This window comes from Berghia stephanieae, chromosome 5 (assembly GCF_034508935.2).
Source record: "Berghia stephanieae isolate SIO BIC M18660-M18661 chromosome 5, UCSD_Bste_1.3, whole genome shotgun sequence".
In the NCBI taxonomy this organism is placed as follows: Eukaryota; Metazoa; Mollusca; class Gastropoda; order Nudibranchia; family Aeolidiidae; genus Berghia; species Berghia stephanieae.
This window is the reverse complement of record NC_088364.1, coordinates 74,497,029-74,514,603: the sequence shown is the minus strand read 5'-3', so window position 1 is coordinate 74,514,603 and position 17,575 is coordinate 74,497,029. Positions and strand designations below refer to the sequence as shown.

Genomic DNA, 17,575 nt, shown 5'->3' with positions numbered 1-17,575 from the left:
AGGAGGACAAAGGGGAACTGGGAACAAATAGGGATCAGATGCAGATTCCAAGAGCAAACCATCAATGTACTTAGTTTGAGATCACCTATAGATAGTATGCGCTTGGCCAAGGAGTTCACAACATTGCCATCCGGAAGCATAACGGACCAACACACAAACTCTGTGTAACCATGAACTTTTATAGTCTGGTTAATACAGTTTAGTAAGAACAACTCACAAACGCGGATGGCAAAAACAATAACAAAGGCCTGAGTGACGTCATCTTCGAACTATCTATAAGTCTCATCCGGACACAAGCACAAAATCCAACAAAGAGGAATGCACTCAAATGCTTACATAATACATTAAAAATAACAAACATAATAATACATAACAGAGAGATGATTTACAAGGAAAAAAATATCATCTCCCAAAACAATAACTATGCATTTGACTGTTTCCCTCCCAGCTAGAACTCAGGCCAGGGCCAGGACAAAACCAAGTAATCTCTTTCCAAGACAAAGACAGAAAGCAAGTTGGAAAACAGATATAGGGGATAGAAGACATAACAAGTACCTCCCTGCCCACTATGGGAGGTCAGGAACCCCACCTAGGGGGGGCAGTGTGACTCTTTTCTTGGTACACGAAAGATGCCTAGTTCGAAAATCGACCGCGTTATGTGGCCTTTAGCAAGCCACCTCTCTCTCTTGACACCTGGGTTATTCTAGTCTTCCCTTGGAATAGACCCTACGATAAATTTCCAATTGGGAGTGAACAAAGAGAATGTTATTGATAAAAATAAAACAGAAGTAATCTGTAATTGAGTAGAAGCAGATAAGAATGATAAAATAAGACTTGTCTCTGCAAAGGTCAGATTTATGTAACTATAGCCCCTCTGTTTATTCACTATCGAGTTGAAATGACATTGCCTCTGGTGATCAGTATAACAAAATATAATCTCTCTTTGCAAGTCAACGGGTCAGAGAGGACATGCTAATGGGATAAATTTCTCTTTGTAAGCTACTGGGTCAAAAAGACACCTCAAGTGGCTGGGCTTACAAATTTCTTAGGGCTGTGAAAAAAATTCTTATAAAATACAAAATTGATAATTAGTTTAAAAACCACTTGAGACACAGAACAAAAAAAATGGTTACAAGTAAAAGGAAGCACATCTTGAGTTTCAATAGTGTATTTATTTATTCAAAGATGAAGTGATTTACGGGGTCACATAATATGTTTTCTCCAGGACCCTTTAATCTTCTGGAGAGGAGACAATCTGGTGAATATATATATATATATATATATATATATATATATATATATATATATATATATATATATATAATATATATATATATATATATATATATATATACATATATATATATAAATATATATGTAAAGATGATATTTTGTTTTACTTTATCTATATCGTCTCACAGAGGAATATATGTTTCTTATAAATACAAACGATGTAACCATCTGAGTTACCTCTCTTGGCACGATCCTGGGCTAGTGTCTCGTTTGAGACCATTTAACAGCAAGGCTAAATCACTCTTGGATTTACCACTGTTCTCTTTTTTAAGTAGCACTCTTTTGTATTTCTCTTGTAAGTGTATAACGTATCAATCTTTTGACGTTCCCTTCAGCTTCCTTTTTACTATTACTAATAATGACCACTTTGACACAGCGAAGACAGATAAATGAGCGGCTATGTGACCTTATGGTGTGACTCTCGCTTTTAGATTGGAATGTCCTAGGTTCGAGCCTAACTGGCGCATAGTTTATTCCTTGGAAAAGGCTCTTTACTCATATTCTCTCACCGTGCTCAGGTGTAAAATGAGTACCTGTACATTAACAACGTTGTCTCTGTCGGAAAAAATTGTAATATCGCCTAACAGGCATCATGTCTTGTTCTACATGTTATGTGTTGCTGTTGGTCAGGACCCTTTGTTTAGGGCTTTGAGCATAGTGGATATTTCACTATATAAAAGTTCAATGTTTTGTTGTTTTTTTTTTCCTTTTTGGAATTTAAAAAAGACCAAAGTGGAAAGCCTTGCCGATGGCTTCCAGATGGAGTAACAGTCACTTTGTCTTTGATTAAACTTCTTGTCTTATCTTCAACTAGTTGTCTGTATTACTTTCCTTTCAGTCAAGTTATGTTTTGTTTGTTTTTAAGGGTTTTACAGCGCTTGCAACACATTTAGGTTATATCAGCGCCAGTAAAAAGGAAGAAATGGGATAGTAAAACGTTCTAGAATTACAATTAAAGCACCCACGAAAAAGTAAGACATAGGGGAACTAGGAACAAATAGGGATCAGATGTAGATTCCAAGAGCATACCACCAATGTTCTTAGTTTGAGATCACCTATAAGTCTCATCCGGACACAAGCACAAAATCTAGCAAAGAGGAACACACTCAAATGCTCACATTATACATTCAAAATAACAAATATAATAATACATAACAGAGAGATTATTTATAAGGAAAAAATATCATCTCCCAAAACAATAACTATGCATTTGACTGTTTCCCTCCAACTAGGACTCCGGCCAGGGCTAGGACAAAACCAAGTAATCTCATTCCAAGACAAAGACAGAAAGCATGTTGGAAAACAGTTATAAGGGGATAGAAGACACAGTATGTACCTCCCTGCCCACTATGGTCAGTCAAGTTAGATTGTAACATTCACACATCTTCCACAGTATTCATAATCAAATGGAATTTTCACAGGTCTAAACCACTCATAAGTATTTTTCATTATGAACAAAATGAATAGAAATTACATAAAAATGCTTTTTGTTCTTTTACAATATGTTGGCCATAATTATAAAGTCAGATCAATTCACGGTGGAAAATAGCTAGCATTTTAGTTGTAGAGTACATTGCTCTCACCGACAGTCGGTCACGAGGTCATACTACCTGGTGAGCAGGGGTCAACGAGCTACTGCCAGTACCGTCAAAATTCCATCAAAATGATCAAATGTAATCATTTGTAATTCATTTGCGTTATAATCTTTAACTATTGTTATGTATTATATTATTTCTCTGACACTTCATCTTTATTCTCATATGATTTATGTTTCTATGGGATAGATGTACGTCGTGTTACAATGAAAACAAAAGACCTCATATTTCAAATACTCATAAGTACACATAGACTAAATTGAATCAAGAAATAACACATTTATACAAACACCACCCCCCTCTAAATCCATACATAATACAGGGATAATACTGAACTTTTCACCCTACAAAAATCTTCAGTGCGATTTTTCTGAAACTCATGCAATGTGGTTTTGATTAACAGCTTGTCAGGTCAAATCCCCTACCAACCAGTAGAATAACAAGTCTCTTCACAGTGCTGACCACTGTTATCATACTAAAATCTGAGAAAGTCATCAAGTAATCATCACGATACTTCACGCTGTTGGTAACAACACAAATAATACGATGCAGGCAATGTTATAGCCATATTTCTGTCATACTCTGAAAAAAATGCCATTTTAACAAATTTGGCCAGAAAACTTGTCCTTCAAATATTGATCAACTAAAATAACCCTCACGTTGTCAAAAACTCTCAAACCTGAGACTTCCTTGCGGTTCTAAGTTTGAGAGTTTTAGTTAAGATGAAGTCTCAGGTTTTAGAGTTTTTGACAAGATGAGGATCATTTTATTCGATTGATATTAATTGAAGAACGAGTTTTCTGGCCAAAATTTAATTATTTTTCACAGAGTACAGAAGAGTTGAAGAGATGCAAACATTAAGAACATCGTGGGATTGAGATCCATTTATATCGTAATACAGTATGTGTATTCACACAACCAATGACCAGTACAATGTAGTAATGATAATATAATAGTATAGTGCAGTCGAATGCTAGTACAGGGACTATAATAATATTATAGTATTATAATATTATGTGTGGCCAACTTTCATGACCAGCCCAGTTTATACAGACATTTTTCACTCTCTGATTTTAGCCAGTTTTTGTCTTAATGTGAGGATAGTTTTAATGTGGTGGATAGCGACATTTTTTTGACTCTAGTTGACGGTAGATGATGCTGGCGGTGGTGATAGCAACAACGTATGTGATGCTGGTGGTTTAGGGACAGTAGCAGTACTGGTGCTGCTGAAAATTATGGTGATGCTGTCGTCGGGGCTAATACTTGTGACCATTATCATCTATTAGAGATGTTAATGCTTGTGACGTATTCGGAAAACCCCCCGACACGTTTCATTTTTTAAAATTTGGCCAGAAAACTCATCCTTTAAGTATCGATCATTTAATTAATGACCCTGTTCAATCCAACTCCAGATTCGAGAGTTTTTGATGTGATGAGAACACGTTTTCTGGCCAAATTTTTTAAAATGTGTGTGTGTTTTTTTAATGTACGGGCTGTGTGATCGTGTTGTTGACGTATGGTGTAGTGTATGGGTTGGAGCGATAGTGACGTCAGTAGTAGTAGTGATAGAGGCACGGGGATTGGGGGTGGTGATGGTGACGATACTAGTTGTACGGGGGATGGTTATGCTGGTGGTGGTCATGATAAAGACGACAGTGGGCGTCAATAACACAGTGAGGTTAAATGATCAGGAACACCACATTGTGAATTCAAAGTACATTAGAACTAATCTATGTCCTTCAATCTTCATTTGATAATGACTGGTGTCAATGACTTTCTACTATATTAAAACAACTATATTCATGGCATCACCATTTAAAACCTATAATAATCGAAATCTTCAAACTTACTCATAATGAAGTTTATTATTTTTATGTAATCATACCACAATTTTTAAGCAAATAATCTTTGACGAACATTTCGCAGTAATTAAATTAAAAATGATGTATGCCAATCACTGGTACTCAGTCGAGCCACTCTACGAAACGAAACTAAACTATGTGTTATAATAATCGCATGACCTGACAATTTTAACAGTTAATGGAGTTGTGGTTAGAATTTACAATTCTTTTTATTCTATATATGTGGGTATATTAGATGACGTGTAACAATGGAGAGAAAATGAGGGAAAAGAACATCATAAGTCACTTATTACGTTTGTTTGCCGGCAGTGACTTTAACCTCGCTGACCCCTGGTCTGGCACTGTGCGGCGTGATGAATCACGCAGGTAGCATGAAAACTAAAAGGAACGATATGTGGTAAAACAAACAGCCGTGAATTGAATCACACTGCACAAGAATATCATTCTCAATTTCATTTTTATTTTCCTCTGAATGCAAAAAAATAATTTAGCTTAGGCATCTTCAAACTTCTTAAAGGTGTTTTGCAAATTTTAAGGGTCTCTATAAATGCCTTTACAAAAAATATAAAAGTTGGTTTTTAACATATTTAGAAAGGATAAACTAATGAGGATGCCTATCAATCCTGTTTTGAGACTTGTTCAAAATGCTATACATAATTGAAAAAGCCATCTGAGCCAAAAATTATCCATAACTGTCCCAGTATCAATATTATCCATCAATTGCATTCCATACATTTTGAACAACTGTGCAACAACTTACATTTATAAACATTTATTAAGATAAATGGAATTCCAGTTAATTACATAGATAACACAAAAAGCCACGGAAGCAGTGACATATATAGGTCACTGTAATAACAATGCAATCTATGGGAGGGCAATAACCTTGAATTTAATACATATAAAAATACGGTGACAAATATAAACAATGGCCTTTCCGTCAATTGCCCTTTACGTATTTCACGCCTACCTCATTTGCATACGCACTGAAGGTCGGCTAGACACTTTTTAAGAATACGACCTGAAGGACGAATAGACACTCCAAATATTCTATAGGGGGTCCCATTTTGCAAAATATTTCTCTCACTACAACTCACAACCAAAAGACCCATACGCCAATCCCAGGTGAAATCGGAGATTTGTTTGGAGTCTTCTGTCAGCCCAGTTGTAATTGGGTAGTAGCCTGGTCTCTTAGATTAGGTAAAAATTAGAGTCAAACTAGCACCCTATCCAAAACGTATCAAGCAATTGTTACTGTCTGTTTAATGCTACATAAATTAATTGGAGATAAGTCCTTGTCTCCTTGAGCCTTATGGCTCTAAAAGATTATTAAACTTATCTCCACAAGTCCGGATGGAAAGTTTCACATATCACATGACATCACTTCAACTCAACTGCCTCGGCCTGTTTGATTTTATGATACATAAAACAAAAGAACATTAATAGATTATCATACTCGTGTCTGTAGATGGGATCAATGAAAATTGAATGGAAATCCTTGAAGAAGAAATAAATGGCTTCTATTGTGGACAGGTAAGTCTTAGGCATCCCCTCTTGGCTCCTCCAAAAATGGGTAAATTGTGTTTTGAGCTCCACTTTTTTCAAACCTGCAAATGAAATAAGAGACAATAAATAACTTTTCTGACTGGTTGTTAATATGAAATGTTTAATTCCAGCTCAACATCCTGCAAATAACAACACAACCAATTCTGTTCAGATTGTGAGTGGTCTTGCAGATTGCACAGTAGCAACATTGGAAAATAGCTTTTAAAACTGGGTTTTTTATTTAAAATGTGATTGCCTAACACACGGAGACAATAATTCAAAGCTTCAGGTGACATTGAATAATACAGTGGAACTTGGATACAGCAGGAATAGTGGGACCAGCAAAAACTCCTGAGTGAAGCCCAGTCCTGTTAAATCCATGCATACATTATTTGAAGGGAGGTAATATTGAAGGAAATAAAAAGTGCGAGTAAAACACTTTTTGGTATCTCCCTGAATAAAAAAAAAAATCACATGACAAAACTGTGGATTTCATCCAACTCCCGTCCCACAACACCATCACTCACTCCCTCGACCACATATTTCAGAACAAGAGACGAGTTGGCACAATACAACAGTCACATTATTCTACCATTCTCCTTTCCCCTGCTTTCCACCCATCCAACCCATCCCACCCAACCCAACCACTGGCAGACAGCTACTAACATTACTAATTACTAAATGCACTTCAAAACTCAAGTAGCGCGCACTCTAACTCTATGATAAGAAAAGTTAGCCTTAGTAAAGTACTTGACTAGTGATGTCTTTTTCCAGTCATCTAGTGGGGCAGTTTCGACAAGAGGTAGGCTACCTTGAAAATAATATCAACAGAAATGACAGAGCCAGCCACCATTTGCTTGAAAACTTGTTGCTTCTAGTGTGTATACAATTATCTTCGCCTGATTATTGTGGTCAAGTGATGGGGAATCCCTGAGGTCAAGCAAGACGAAAAACTTAGCTTGGGTGGTGCTGCAAGTTGCACAAGCGTTCATTAGCTCGAGTGTCAAAGGCATTATAGTCAGCACCTTGCTCTTCAACTTGGTAGAAGTAGGAGTGGACACTGTGATTCACTTTTGTGGTTGTGTGTGTGATCAGCGATGAGAAATAATTATAGCGGGTGCAGTATCCAGACGCATGTTCCATTCACTAGCTGGTCGACCAGTCTGGCATCACTCGTAACACAGCGGTTGACCGGCTAGTGAACACTTGTGAGATGTGAAACGTCATCTAAGCTAGGTTTTCATCTTGCACTGCCTCACTTATGGAAAATGCCGACGTCAACTGAATAGGGAGGACTGGATATCATTGGTCAGCCAATCAAGAGATTTCATTGGTTGGAAAGCAAGCATTTTTATTGGACCAGAAATTTCGCTTTGGCTGTCAATTTGAAATTGGTGACTATCGTCATATCGATGTCACTTCTCACTAAATGTAAGTCGTTATGATGAGATTTTTTATTAGTAATGATAAATAGGAAAAAAATCGGGACTCGGAATCCATGTCGTAAAAGAGAGAATGTTGCTATAACGGATGTTGTTATAAGTGGGTTGTACTTACTTACCTAATCAGTCACCAGTTGCACACCCCTGACTCTACGCCTCACACATCAGGTCTGTGTCAAAACACTCTAGACTAGGGTAATATGTACTTAGTGCACCAACTTCTTGATTGGTCAGTCATGTACCTCTCGCTCTAACCTTTTGTAGCGTCGTCATGGTGTATTACACAAAGTACACAGAGGAGTTGATAGTCCATACAACTGTTATTCACCTACCCCTAATTCATCTGTGTGTTAGGCATGGTTTCCTCTTTTCTTCTTGTTATTCTTAACTACAGTAGTTACTAAACTTGCTCTCACACCCCTGTTGTGGCCATGTTCCTAGAAATATTATCCCGTGATAGCCATGCATGATTTATATGAATTATTTATATAGGTCGAAGAACAAAGATTAAAAACATTTCCTGTTTTAGCTTGTTTGATTTGTTTCAAAAGGTTGTACGGTGCTTGCGATACCTTTTAGGTCATTTTAGCACCAATTAAAGCAGCCAAGAAAAATGTCTGACAAAGAGGAATGGTACAAATAGGGAACAGATGCAGATTCCATTGTTCTTAGTTTGAGGTCACCTAAAAGACTCATCCAGATACATAGCACAGGATCCCACTAAGAGGAACATACTCAAATGCGTACATTATACATTCAAACACTACATATCAGAGAGATGTTTACAAGGAAAAAAATATAATCTCTCAAAACTATAACTAGACATTTGACTGTTTCCCTCACAGTCAAGGACTCCAGCCTGGGCTAGGACAAAACTAAGTAATCTCATTCCAAGATAAAGACAGAAAGCAACTCGGAAAACATATAAGGGATAGAAGACACAGCATGAACTCCTGCCCATCATGGGAAGTCAAAGATCCCACCCAGTCTGTTGTAGCCGAGCTCCCCTTGCATCCAAGGTCATTGTACGTGAGATGTACTGATCTTCACCTTACAAAAACAATGAAGGCAATAAATCATGTCTACAGCTTGGTGTATATTCTAATAATGTGACAACATGGTCTGAATCTGAATCTGAACGTTACTCGAAGTCGACTCAATTATGAGTATTTGTATTCCAGGACAGAGAGAGTTGTTGAAAGTGGAAGCCATTGTTGGTTTTTAGGCTGAAGCAGTTTGGTAATCTTCACTTGAAGGTGTCTAAATCTGTTTTGTTCACACATAATTTGGGAAGAGCATTCCAGTCTTTGATGGTGACACAATAGAGACATAGAAATGATATCTACAATTTTTAAAAAACAAAAATTTTTTATATTGTGATGCCCTAACAGCATAAAGAGGAAAACATGAGATTAATGAGTCATGGTCTTGACAAGGTGTTTATCTAAAAAAAAAAAAAAAAAAGAACTTAGACAACTAACCTTTGAGTCGTTCATCATTGACAATTTGCTTGGTCTGATTCCAGGTACAATCAACAAACACAACCTTTTCAAAGGGACATTGTCTTAGATGGGTCTTTTGATGTTTCACTGTTATAGTAGAATCTTTACACTCACTATCAAACACTGTATTGTCTTCTTGAATGCCATCTCCATCTTCTTTACTCAAAACCCTTTTCCTCGTTAAATGTTCAATTGATTCTAATTGCGACATTCGTGGCTTATCATCTGCAAACTTCAACTGTGTTTGCGCAATGGGTATCAAAGGACTGCACTCTGACAAGGGTGAATTTTTTTCTCTACCAGTGTTATTATTGTGTATATTAACAATATCAGTTGAGCTTATATTTGCCTTGTTATTCCCATTGCTGTTGTTCTTCAAAGCATCTTCTTCAGATCTAGAAATATATAAATTATTGGAACAGTTTTCTGTCGTTCCTTCGCTATCTTTTTTGCTTCTGGATTGTAGGTTTGTGAGGCTATCATCAACTTGTGAAGTTTGACAAGTTTCAGTTTCTACACCTTTCAATTCATCCAGACTCACAGAATTTTCACCGGGAAACACAATGATGACCTGTGAAAACAAAATGAAGACAATTATTTAAAAAGCTCAAGAACTATCAATAATTCTTTTTTTAAAAAAACTTTTACAATAACAGTTATACTCAATCTGATTGAGTCAGTTGTAAATGTTTAACAAATTCTGAAAGAGAGAGAGAGAGAGAGAGAGAGAGAGAGAGAGAGAGAGAGAGAGAGAGAGAGAGAGAGAGAGAGAGAGAGAGAGAGAGAGAGAGAGAGAGAGAGAGAGAGAGAGAGAGAGAGTGAGTGAGAGAGAGAGTGAGAGAGAGAGAGAGAGAGAGAGAGAGAGAGAGAGAGAGAGAGAGAGAGAGAGAGAGAGAGAGAGAGAGAGAGGGAGGAGGAGGAGTCCTTATTAGCCATCTGGTTACTAACTAAGCCTAACATGACTTGATTTGATCCAAGACAAAACACAGTTCCACTGGGCCATTGATACCAGTTGTAAGAAGAAAAAGGAAATATTCCAAACCTTGTGTTGATTGTAGTCAGGGATGCAGGGATATGTGTAGATAGTGACGTCCTCTGGTGCTAAGATTGATGCGTGGGGAGCTGTACTTTTTCCATCTAGTTCTTTCGGATGCTTGATGATATCTACTTTCAGAGGCAGCTGATAGAAGAATGAAAGAGAAAAAAAAGAAGAGCTTTGATGACAATACAACACAAAAGCACCACAAAATAAGGAATATAGTTGAGGTCAAGTGGAAAAAAAATCATACAAAATAGATGTAACAGGAAGGTCATCTTTGGTGACCATTTTTACGTAAAGATGAAAAAAAGTGAAGATGAAACAACAAAATACTAACAATAACATCAATCAGAATGATGGTAATAACAACAAAAACAAAAATAATAATAGCAAGACTACTACTACTACCAACACTACTACTACTACTACTACTACTACCACAGCTACTATTACTTCTACTACTAATACTACTACAACTGCTACTACTACTACTACTACTACTACTGCTGCTACTACTACTATTACTACTGTACTACTACTACTACTACTACTACTACTACTACTACTACTACTACTACTACTACTACTACTAATAATAATAATAATAATAATAATAATAATAATAATAATAATAATAATAACACTAAGCAGAAAAAAGAAGAAGAAGAAGAAAAAAAATATTCATTTATCATCCACGTACAGTGAAGTCAAATATGTAGGTGATCAAGATTAGAATAGAATATCATATCATATGTATCAAATGAATACAATTCATGAATAGGTAAATTATACAAATACCAAAGACAAGACCACAAAAACATAACATTTCCGACCCATTGTTTCAAAACAGTATTATTTTAGGGAAATTTACATGCTGAAAATCGAATTTATAGACAAAATTATGAAACTTGGTTGAAGTTTTTAAAATGCTTTGTTTGGGAGAATAAATATATTCATTAAGAGCGGAAAGCTAATGTTTTATGTTTCCGACCATTTTGAAATTAAATTTAGTTTTTGGCATCTGGTTCACCCGACATAATATCAAATAGAGGCAATAGTCACCTTTACGACTTATTTCATGCGGGGATACAAATTCCATGATTCTCTCATGTGTTCTATTTTAAATATTTATTAATTTCATTTTTTAAAATTGGAGGTGGTGGTGGTGGTGGTGGGAGGGTTTTAAAAAAAATTGGCTTCAAAGATCTGTATCTGTATCTGTATGGTTGGCGCTGAAGAAACCAATGGTCTGGTTGTCTTTCAGCGGCGTCCTCATTAGGCGCGGGCCCATATCAGTCGGGCCTTGAAATCGTTTAGGTGTGGTGCCATGATGACCAGTTCCTCCAGCCCATTCCACTCCGAGATAGTTCTAATGAAGAAAGAATTTCTGTAGTTTTGTGTTTAAAATTCTACTAATAACAATCTAAAAAGATGAAAAAGTAACAAATAAATCCATTATTAATCATCTATTTATTCTTTATCTATTTTTTTTTTTGGTAAATAGCTGCATCAGACATGCTGAATATATTGAAGACAGTGTAGATTCCTCAACTTTTATTTTCACCTTGACTTTTGGAAGCTTGTCCTGAATGTGTGGCAAGGCAATGCAGCAGCTGTAGCAATAATATTTTCTTGATTTGTTACATTTGAGACATTTGGTGCGGGATGCATTATCTTCCAGAAAGGACCAGTCAGCAGTCACCACATCTGGGAATGGATTCCTTTTATTGTCCTCCATATTCTATGAGGACTGAGGAGAGAGAGAGACAAAAAATTACAAAATGATTTTGAAATGTTTAACACGACTGGTGAAAACAAAATTGTGATTAAAGAAAGCAAAACAAAGAGGATGGAATGTAAATGAGAGCTCGTGTGTTACTTTACACTGTAAAGTAAATCGCAACTAGTATTTCTCTGGCTGAATGACCTCGCTGAATGTGACTTTACTACGAGTGAAGATGATGGCTGTCATTTTAGTTTCATTCATAATAATAATAATAATAATAATAATAATAATAATAATAACTCGAGTTTGAGTTGCCACTTTGTTAATGATTTGTGTCTACATGGCCTACATTGTTCTCAAATATCTACAGAACGTTCCTGAATTGAAGTAAGTAAGCAACCAAGCCCCCTGATTAACGATTTTAAACTGCTATTTTTGGCAGGGGTGGAGGACGTTTGTTGATGGTCTATATCCACCTTTAATGAAATGACATGGATAGAGCTGGTACATTACACCAAGAAGGTATTTAATGACTTAAACTTAAATCGATTGAACAATCCCAGTCCTATTTGATAACATAAATACTTGACTTATTCTCGGATCTTCTCGTAGACATTTCTTCGGCAGTGATGATAGCTCCATTCATATGCGCTCCGGAATTCATATGGTCAGATCTCTCTTGGCTCTTAGTCTTCATTGTAATTTCATCAGAGGGGAGGCCTTCCGAAAGCTCTACATCCCCAGTATTCTTTTTTTTTCATCTAATGTTCTAGTCTAGTAGGGGGTTTGGGAGGGGGGGGGGGGACTTTAAAAAAAAAGCCCCCCCCCCCCCCCACTCCCAAACCCCCTACTAGAACATTATTTTAAAAAAATAAGAATACTGGGGATGTAAGTAGGAGCTTTCGGAAGGCCTCCCCACCAGAGAAATGCCACTATAATGGGAGACAGGTGCTTTCATTTCACAGTACACGAGCGATCCTTTCAAAATACAATAAATTATTCTGTCGCTTATTTGGGCCGATAGAATTGGTTGAGCAGATCGTGGTATCGTCATAGTCATGTATGATGTATGTTGTAGTAGGTGGAGTGTGTAAAGTGTAACAGATCCGCTTGGTTCTAGATCCTAGTACTACAGTACAGTACCTACAGTTCGACTTACATTTCATTAGACTTAGAAGTTAGTAGACATGGCAAGTTGAGTAAGAAGAGTTTGTTGAGTGTAGAGTGTAAAATGAAGAACTATACACGTAAAAGCAATGTATAGATATAAAGTCTAACACATTTTCATCTTAATAAATCGGACAATATAAAATCTAAATCGATGGTTCACTTCTTAAAGTTACCATAATAAATATTAAACAGCAGAGAAATGTGCACTTTCCTTAACTAAACGAAAAACTTGCGAACAGTTTAATAAACTGTAAGAACTGTCATATGAGTATTGACTAATAGGATAACGAATTATTTTTTCTCTCAATTGTTTTCCTGATGAAGACTGGAGACAAATTCTAAAATTATCGAGACGTCTAGATTGATAATTTAATAGAAATTGACCGGGAACTGAAAATCAGGGAATTAATCACATTCTTTTGCAGTCTAGTGGTTCTTGTATTCATTCGGCCCATCGAGGCAGAATTAACGGAGAGAAACAGTCAGTCGTCAGCAGCCTTGTACTTCTTGGGCTTTGCTTTGATTTTGATTTTCTATTTCTTGTACCTACTTGGGGTTGGGGCTTGTACTTGTGTTGTGGGCCTGTGCTGTGGACTGGGCTGTAAATAAGATTGATTGATTTCAAAGATCTTGCCTTCCTCTTCAAGAATTTTTTTGCTTGTTCAAATGACAATTTGCATGAGTTAGTGTTTGTCAACAAATTGTAGTGAGGTAGGTAACAGTTAACGTTACAAACAGTGCAAGTGCAAGTAAGTGCAAAGCAAATATGACAAACGGAGGCAACGATCCAGTAATTCTAGCGACTGCAGGGTATGATCATAGAATAAGATTTTGGCAAGCTCATAGTGGGATTTGTCATCGTACAGTTCAACATCCCGACTCTGTATCCTATTTTACAATTACTGCTTTAGGCTTTAGGCCTTTTATCTTCTTCCCGACTCACACTTTCACTTAGAGTTTTACTTTCACTTTCATGTTATTGCAATCCTAAGAATTTAAAAAAAAGAGATGACAGCATTTCGATTTGCTGAGATATGATTTAAATTTAATTTTAAAAAAACATCCATCATTGCCGTCACTTCGCAATCAGAAGATTAACTTTAACGCAACCACCACATCGACATCATCACTACAACAATTACAATCATGCCACCAGTACCACCATCATAACCACTACCACTACCACCACCCGACAACCACTTTGTATAATTCTGAAAATAAAGGAACATTTACATCATCGTCATCATCATCACTACCACCTCTACTACAACCACCAAAAACTTCATGTCTACCACCATTGCCATTGCTACAAGCACTGCCACATCATCAGCGCTGCCACCATAACAACAAAATCAGTATTGCAATCTGGTATTATGTCAGGGTGAGACAGTCAATAATAATAATAATTATAATAGATAATAAGCTCACTTTATAGAGCACCTTGCACCGAACTATCAAAGTGCAGTACATAGTTACGCACAATTTACTAGCGCATGAACATCATATAAGCATACACCCACCCCCGTGCACAATCTAACTCAATTGAGCACCATTTCCCATAAGACACACATACAACCACATGTAATAGTAACTTAATTATTGCTGCTAACACACCCAGCCGGATAGATATTTATCAAATAGATGAGTATTGAGGTGTTTCTTAAAACTGCAGATTTCAGTAGCAGACCTGAGGGAGAGAGGAAGAGTGTTCCAAACGGTGGAACCTCCAGTGCTGAACCCTCTGTCACCGTAACGTTTCAGTTTGACTTTGGTACGATTAGCAGGTTTTTATCCGTCAATCTCAAGCAATGAGTGAACGACTTGGGGTTGAAACTTGCTCAGCAGTGTACAGTGGAGCGTGATAGTTCAGAGCTTTGAAAGTCAGTAGAGAAAGCTTTTATAATCGATATGGGTGCTGACTGATAGCCAATGTAGAACCCATAACATGTCAGCAGAATGGGCCCTTTGTAATATCGAAGGCCTAAGACCAATATTGCTGCCTGGATTTGGACTTTTATTGCAGTTTGTTAAATGGTATTGTCTGGGAGGCGGACAAACAGGGATTTCTGGAAGGCTGACAATCAAGGTGTTGCATTAGTCGAGGTGGGGCAGTACAACTGCCTGCACACACAATAATCTGTAATCTGTCCTGACTAAAGTTTTGTCTAATGCATGAAAACCTGTTGAGATCCAAATTGATAGAGCTCTATTGACTCCATTTACATGTGATGTTTCATTGAAAGAGAGCTATCCACGATAACACCAAGGTTTTTGGTCTTTGTTGCGACCAAGACCATCTCATTACCGATTGGTATGCAGGAGATGTGGATATTTCTAGGTCTCTGGTCGGTACCGCACAAAATAACTTTTCTGTTTTCTCATCATTGAGTTTGTGGCTCGTCATCCATTTCTTGATTGATGCACAGCTTCTTTCAGTTATTTGGAGAGTAGAGGAAATATTTGCCAGGATGGAAGTCTTTAATAGCTGAGTGTCATCTGCATTCTTGTACTCTACACCATGGTCCTTGATGACTTGCCGGAAGGGCCTTGTGTAAAGAGTGTAATGAACGGGACCAAGCACTGAAACTTGGAAACATTGTAACGCTGCAGGATGTTATTCCATCAATCGTAATTGTCTGCCACGTGCTTGATAAGATGAAAACAATTACTGAACATTTACTCTGTGGTCTTAATTATGAAATTTTATTTAAATTGATTTGAACTAGGACCGAGAAGTGTGAATGATTTAGTATTTTCGTAAATGACTCAGCCCTTAACTTTTGTAATTTTAACCATTTTCACTATAACTTCAGTCTTCGAGTTCTGGTTCAGCCCTGGTAGTATGATAGGCAGTTGTGTTGAATATAATCACTCTTTACATGGGGTGTCATTAACTCATGTGTTTATTTCTGCCACATTCCCATACATAGTCCAAAATATGATATTAAAATTAAAGTAAAAAATAAGTATTGAAAAAGCAACAAATGATTGCATATAAAAAATATATAAAACATTGGTTTGCTTCAAAGTATGATGTAAATTATCTTATAGTAGTAATCCTTTTCTCACAAATGATCAACCTTCTCATCCTCAGAACTGGATGTTTAGAGTTAAATTAAATTAAGCACCTGACGATAAAACACACCTGATAATTGTTTTATTACATTATTCCTTCTTTTCCTTCACAAGACTTGACTAAATCAGACTGAGAGTTATTGTTGATAAAATTACCCAAAAAACTCAACAACAGACAAAAAATTCCCAGAAAACTACTGGTTCATGGTCCAATTTGTTAAAGCTTGATACTGGCAGGTAGGTTGTTTGATAAGGGCACATTATATTGCATTTTATTACCACCTAATTTTCGATGTATTTATGCATATCCTTAACTTATATACCAGCAAGTAAATGCATTGGACATCACACCTGACAAGCAAAGGATTGCTGCTGCTGGTAAGTCAGTTTTCGTTTAAAGAATTATAGAATAACAGACTAAAAGAAATCATAGCTGGAATTAGTAAATTTACAACAAGAGAAGAAAGAATAAAACTGGCACCAGGGTCAAAAACAACAAAAACTGAAACAAAAATCAAAGACAGACAAATTAGGAGGGCTTATCTAATATCTAATAAATACGTTTCCACTTACTTGGGGGGGGGGGGGGGGGGGGTATTATTTAACTCTTTGTTTAATTTAACCTAGCCCGGTAATTTCAGGAATCATTGTGAAGTATCTTCGGCTTCAATGAAGCCAGAATCACATTGCTTTTACTTCTCTCTTGGTGAAGACAGTGATTATCATATCAGTTAATAAGTAGGTATGTTTTATACTCTTTTTTTTTTCCTCTGTAATATGCAGGTTACCAGCACATTCGGATGTATGACATCAATTCATCAAACCCGAATGCTGTGATAAACTATGAAGGAGTCAGCAAAAATGTGACGGCTGTTGGATTCCATGAAGATGGAAAATGGATGTACACGGGAGGGGAAGATTGCACCGCCAAAATTTGGGATCTTAGGTAAAATAAAAAAAGTGCCGGAAATATGTAAAAGGGTTCGTTCAAGATCTTTGGTGTAACAGTGATAATAATCATTTCTTCTACATTGCCTCTAAGTACTTCATGCCACATATATTTAACATGTTTCCATGTGCTAAACAAACGTACATACACATACATGCCTGTGCAAGCATATATGTGACCCTCCGCCTCGAAACGGTATTAAGTCGGATTTTTCAATTTTGGGTTTTTGGTACCCAATCACAGCTTATTTTATGCTTTAAAATTTGATACCAAATTTATACAATTCTGATTATTTATTGTCGAGATATGACCGTATGAAGTAGGAGAGTGTGAAAACCAAGTTTTAAGAAAATCGACTTTGAAGTGAGGCACCGTTT

General features: G+C 36.7%; 2 protein-coding genes across 8 annotated transcripts in view; one reads left to right on the top strand and one right to left on the bottom strand.

The window, feature by feature from the left end:
* Positions 1–1,156: 1,156 nt before the first annotated feature.
* On the bottom strand, positions 1,157–13,411 carry LOC144973594 (tRNA-uridine aminocarboxypropyltransferase 1-like). Of its 7 annotated transcripts, XM_078916234.1 has the most exons (6): positions 12,595–12,729; positions 11,831–12,028; positions 10,282–10,419; positions 9,219–9,810; positions 6,207–6,357; positions 1,157–1,255 (listed from the first exon to the last, which is right to left on the bottom strand). In XM_078916234.1, the coding sequence occupies exons 2-6, from the start codon at positions 12,014–12,016 to the stop codon at positions 1,204–1,206; spliced, it is 1,119 nt and encodes a 372-aa protein (XP_078772360.1). In that variant the 5' UTR covers positions 12,017–12,028; positions 12,595–12,729; the 3' UTR covers positions 1,157–1,203. The 7 variants fall into 7 exon arrangements, with proteins under 7 accessions (XP_078772360.1, XP_078772357.1, XP_078772354.1 ...); XM_078916231.1 differs by lacking the exons at positions 1,157–1,255; positions 12,595–12,729 and adding an exon at positions 13,348–13,411 and having other exon boundaries at positions 5,199–6,357; positions 11,843–12,028; XM_078916228.1 differs by lacking the exons at positions 1,157–1,255; positions 12,595–12,729 and adding an exon at positions 13,348–13,403 and having other exon boundaries at positions 5,199–6,357.
* A 22-nt stretch (positions 13,412–13,433) lies between these two features.
* LOC144973595 (target of rapamycin complex subunit lst8-like) overlaps positions 13,434–17,575 on the top strand; it is a 19,642-nt gene continuing 15,500 nt past the window's right edge. Inside the window, exons 1-3 of the mRNA XM_078916235.1 lie at positions 13,434–14,057; positions 16,576–16,627; positions 17,033–17,195. Coding sequence (XP_078772361.1) covers positions 13,941–14,057; positions 16,576–16,627; positions 17,033–17,195 — 332 coding nt within the window. The 5' untranslated portion in view covers positions 13,434–13,940. The remainder of the gene's footprint in view (positions 14,058–16,575; positions 16,628–17,032; positions 17,196–17,575) is intronic.

What these genes read in the sequence shown, in the direction of transcription:
- LOC144973594 (XM_078916228.1), bottom strand. Translation starts at nt 12,016, where the DNA reads ATGGAGGACAATAAAAGGAATCCATTCCCAGATGTGGTGACTGCTGAC. An exon ending in AAGTCAAGGTGAAAATAAAA is followed by an intron (nt 10,420 to 11,830) that starts GTTGAGGAATCT and finishes TTCTTCTATCAG; the next exon opens with CTGCCTCTGAAAGTAGATAT. An exon ending in CTGACTACAATCAACACAAG is followed by an intron (nt 9,811 to 10,281) that starts GTTTGGAATATT and finishes TTGTTTTCACAG; the next exon opens with GTCATCATTGTGTTTCCCGG.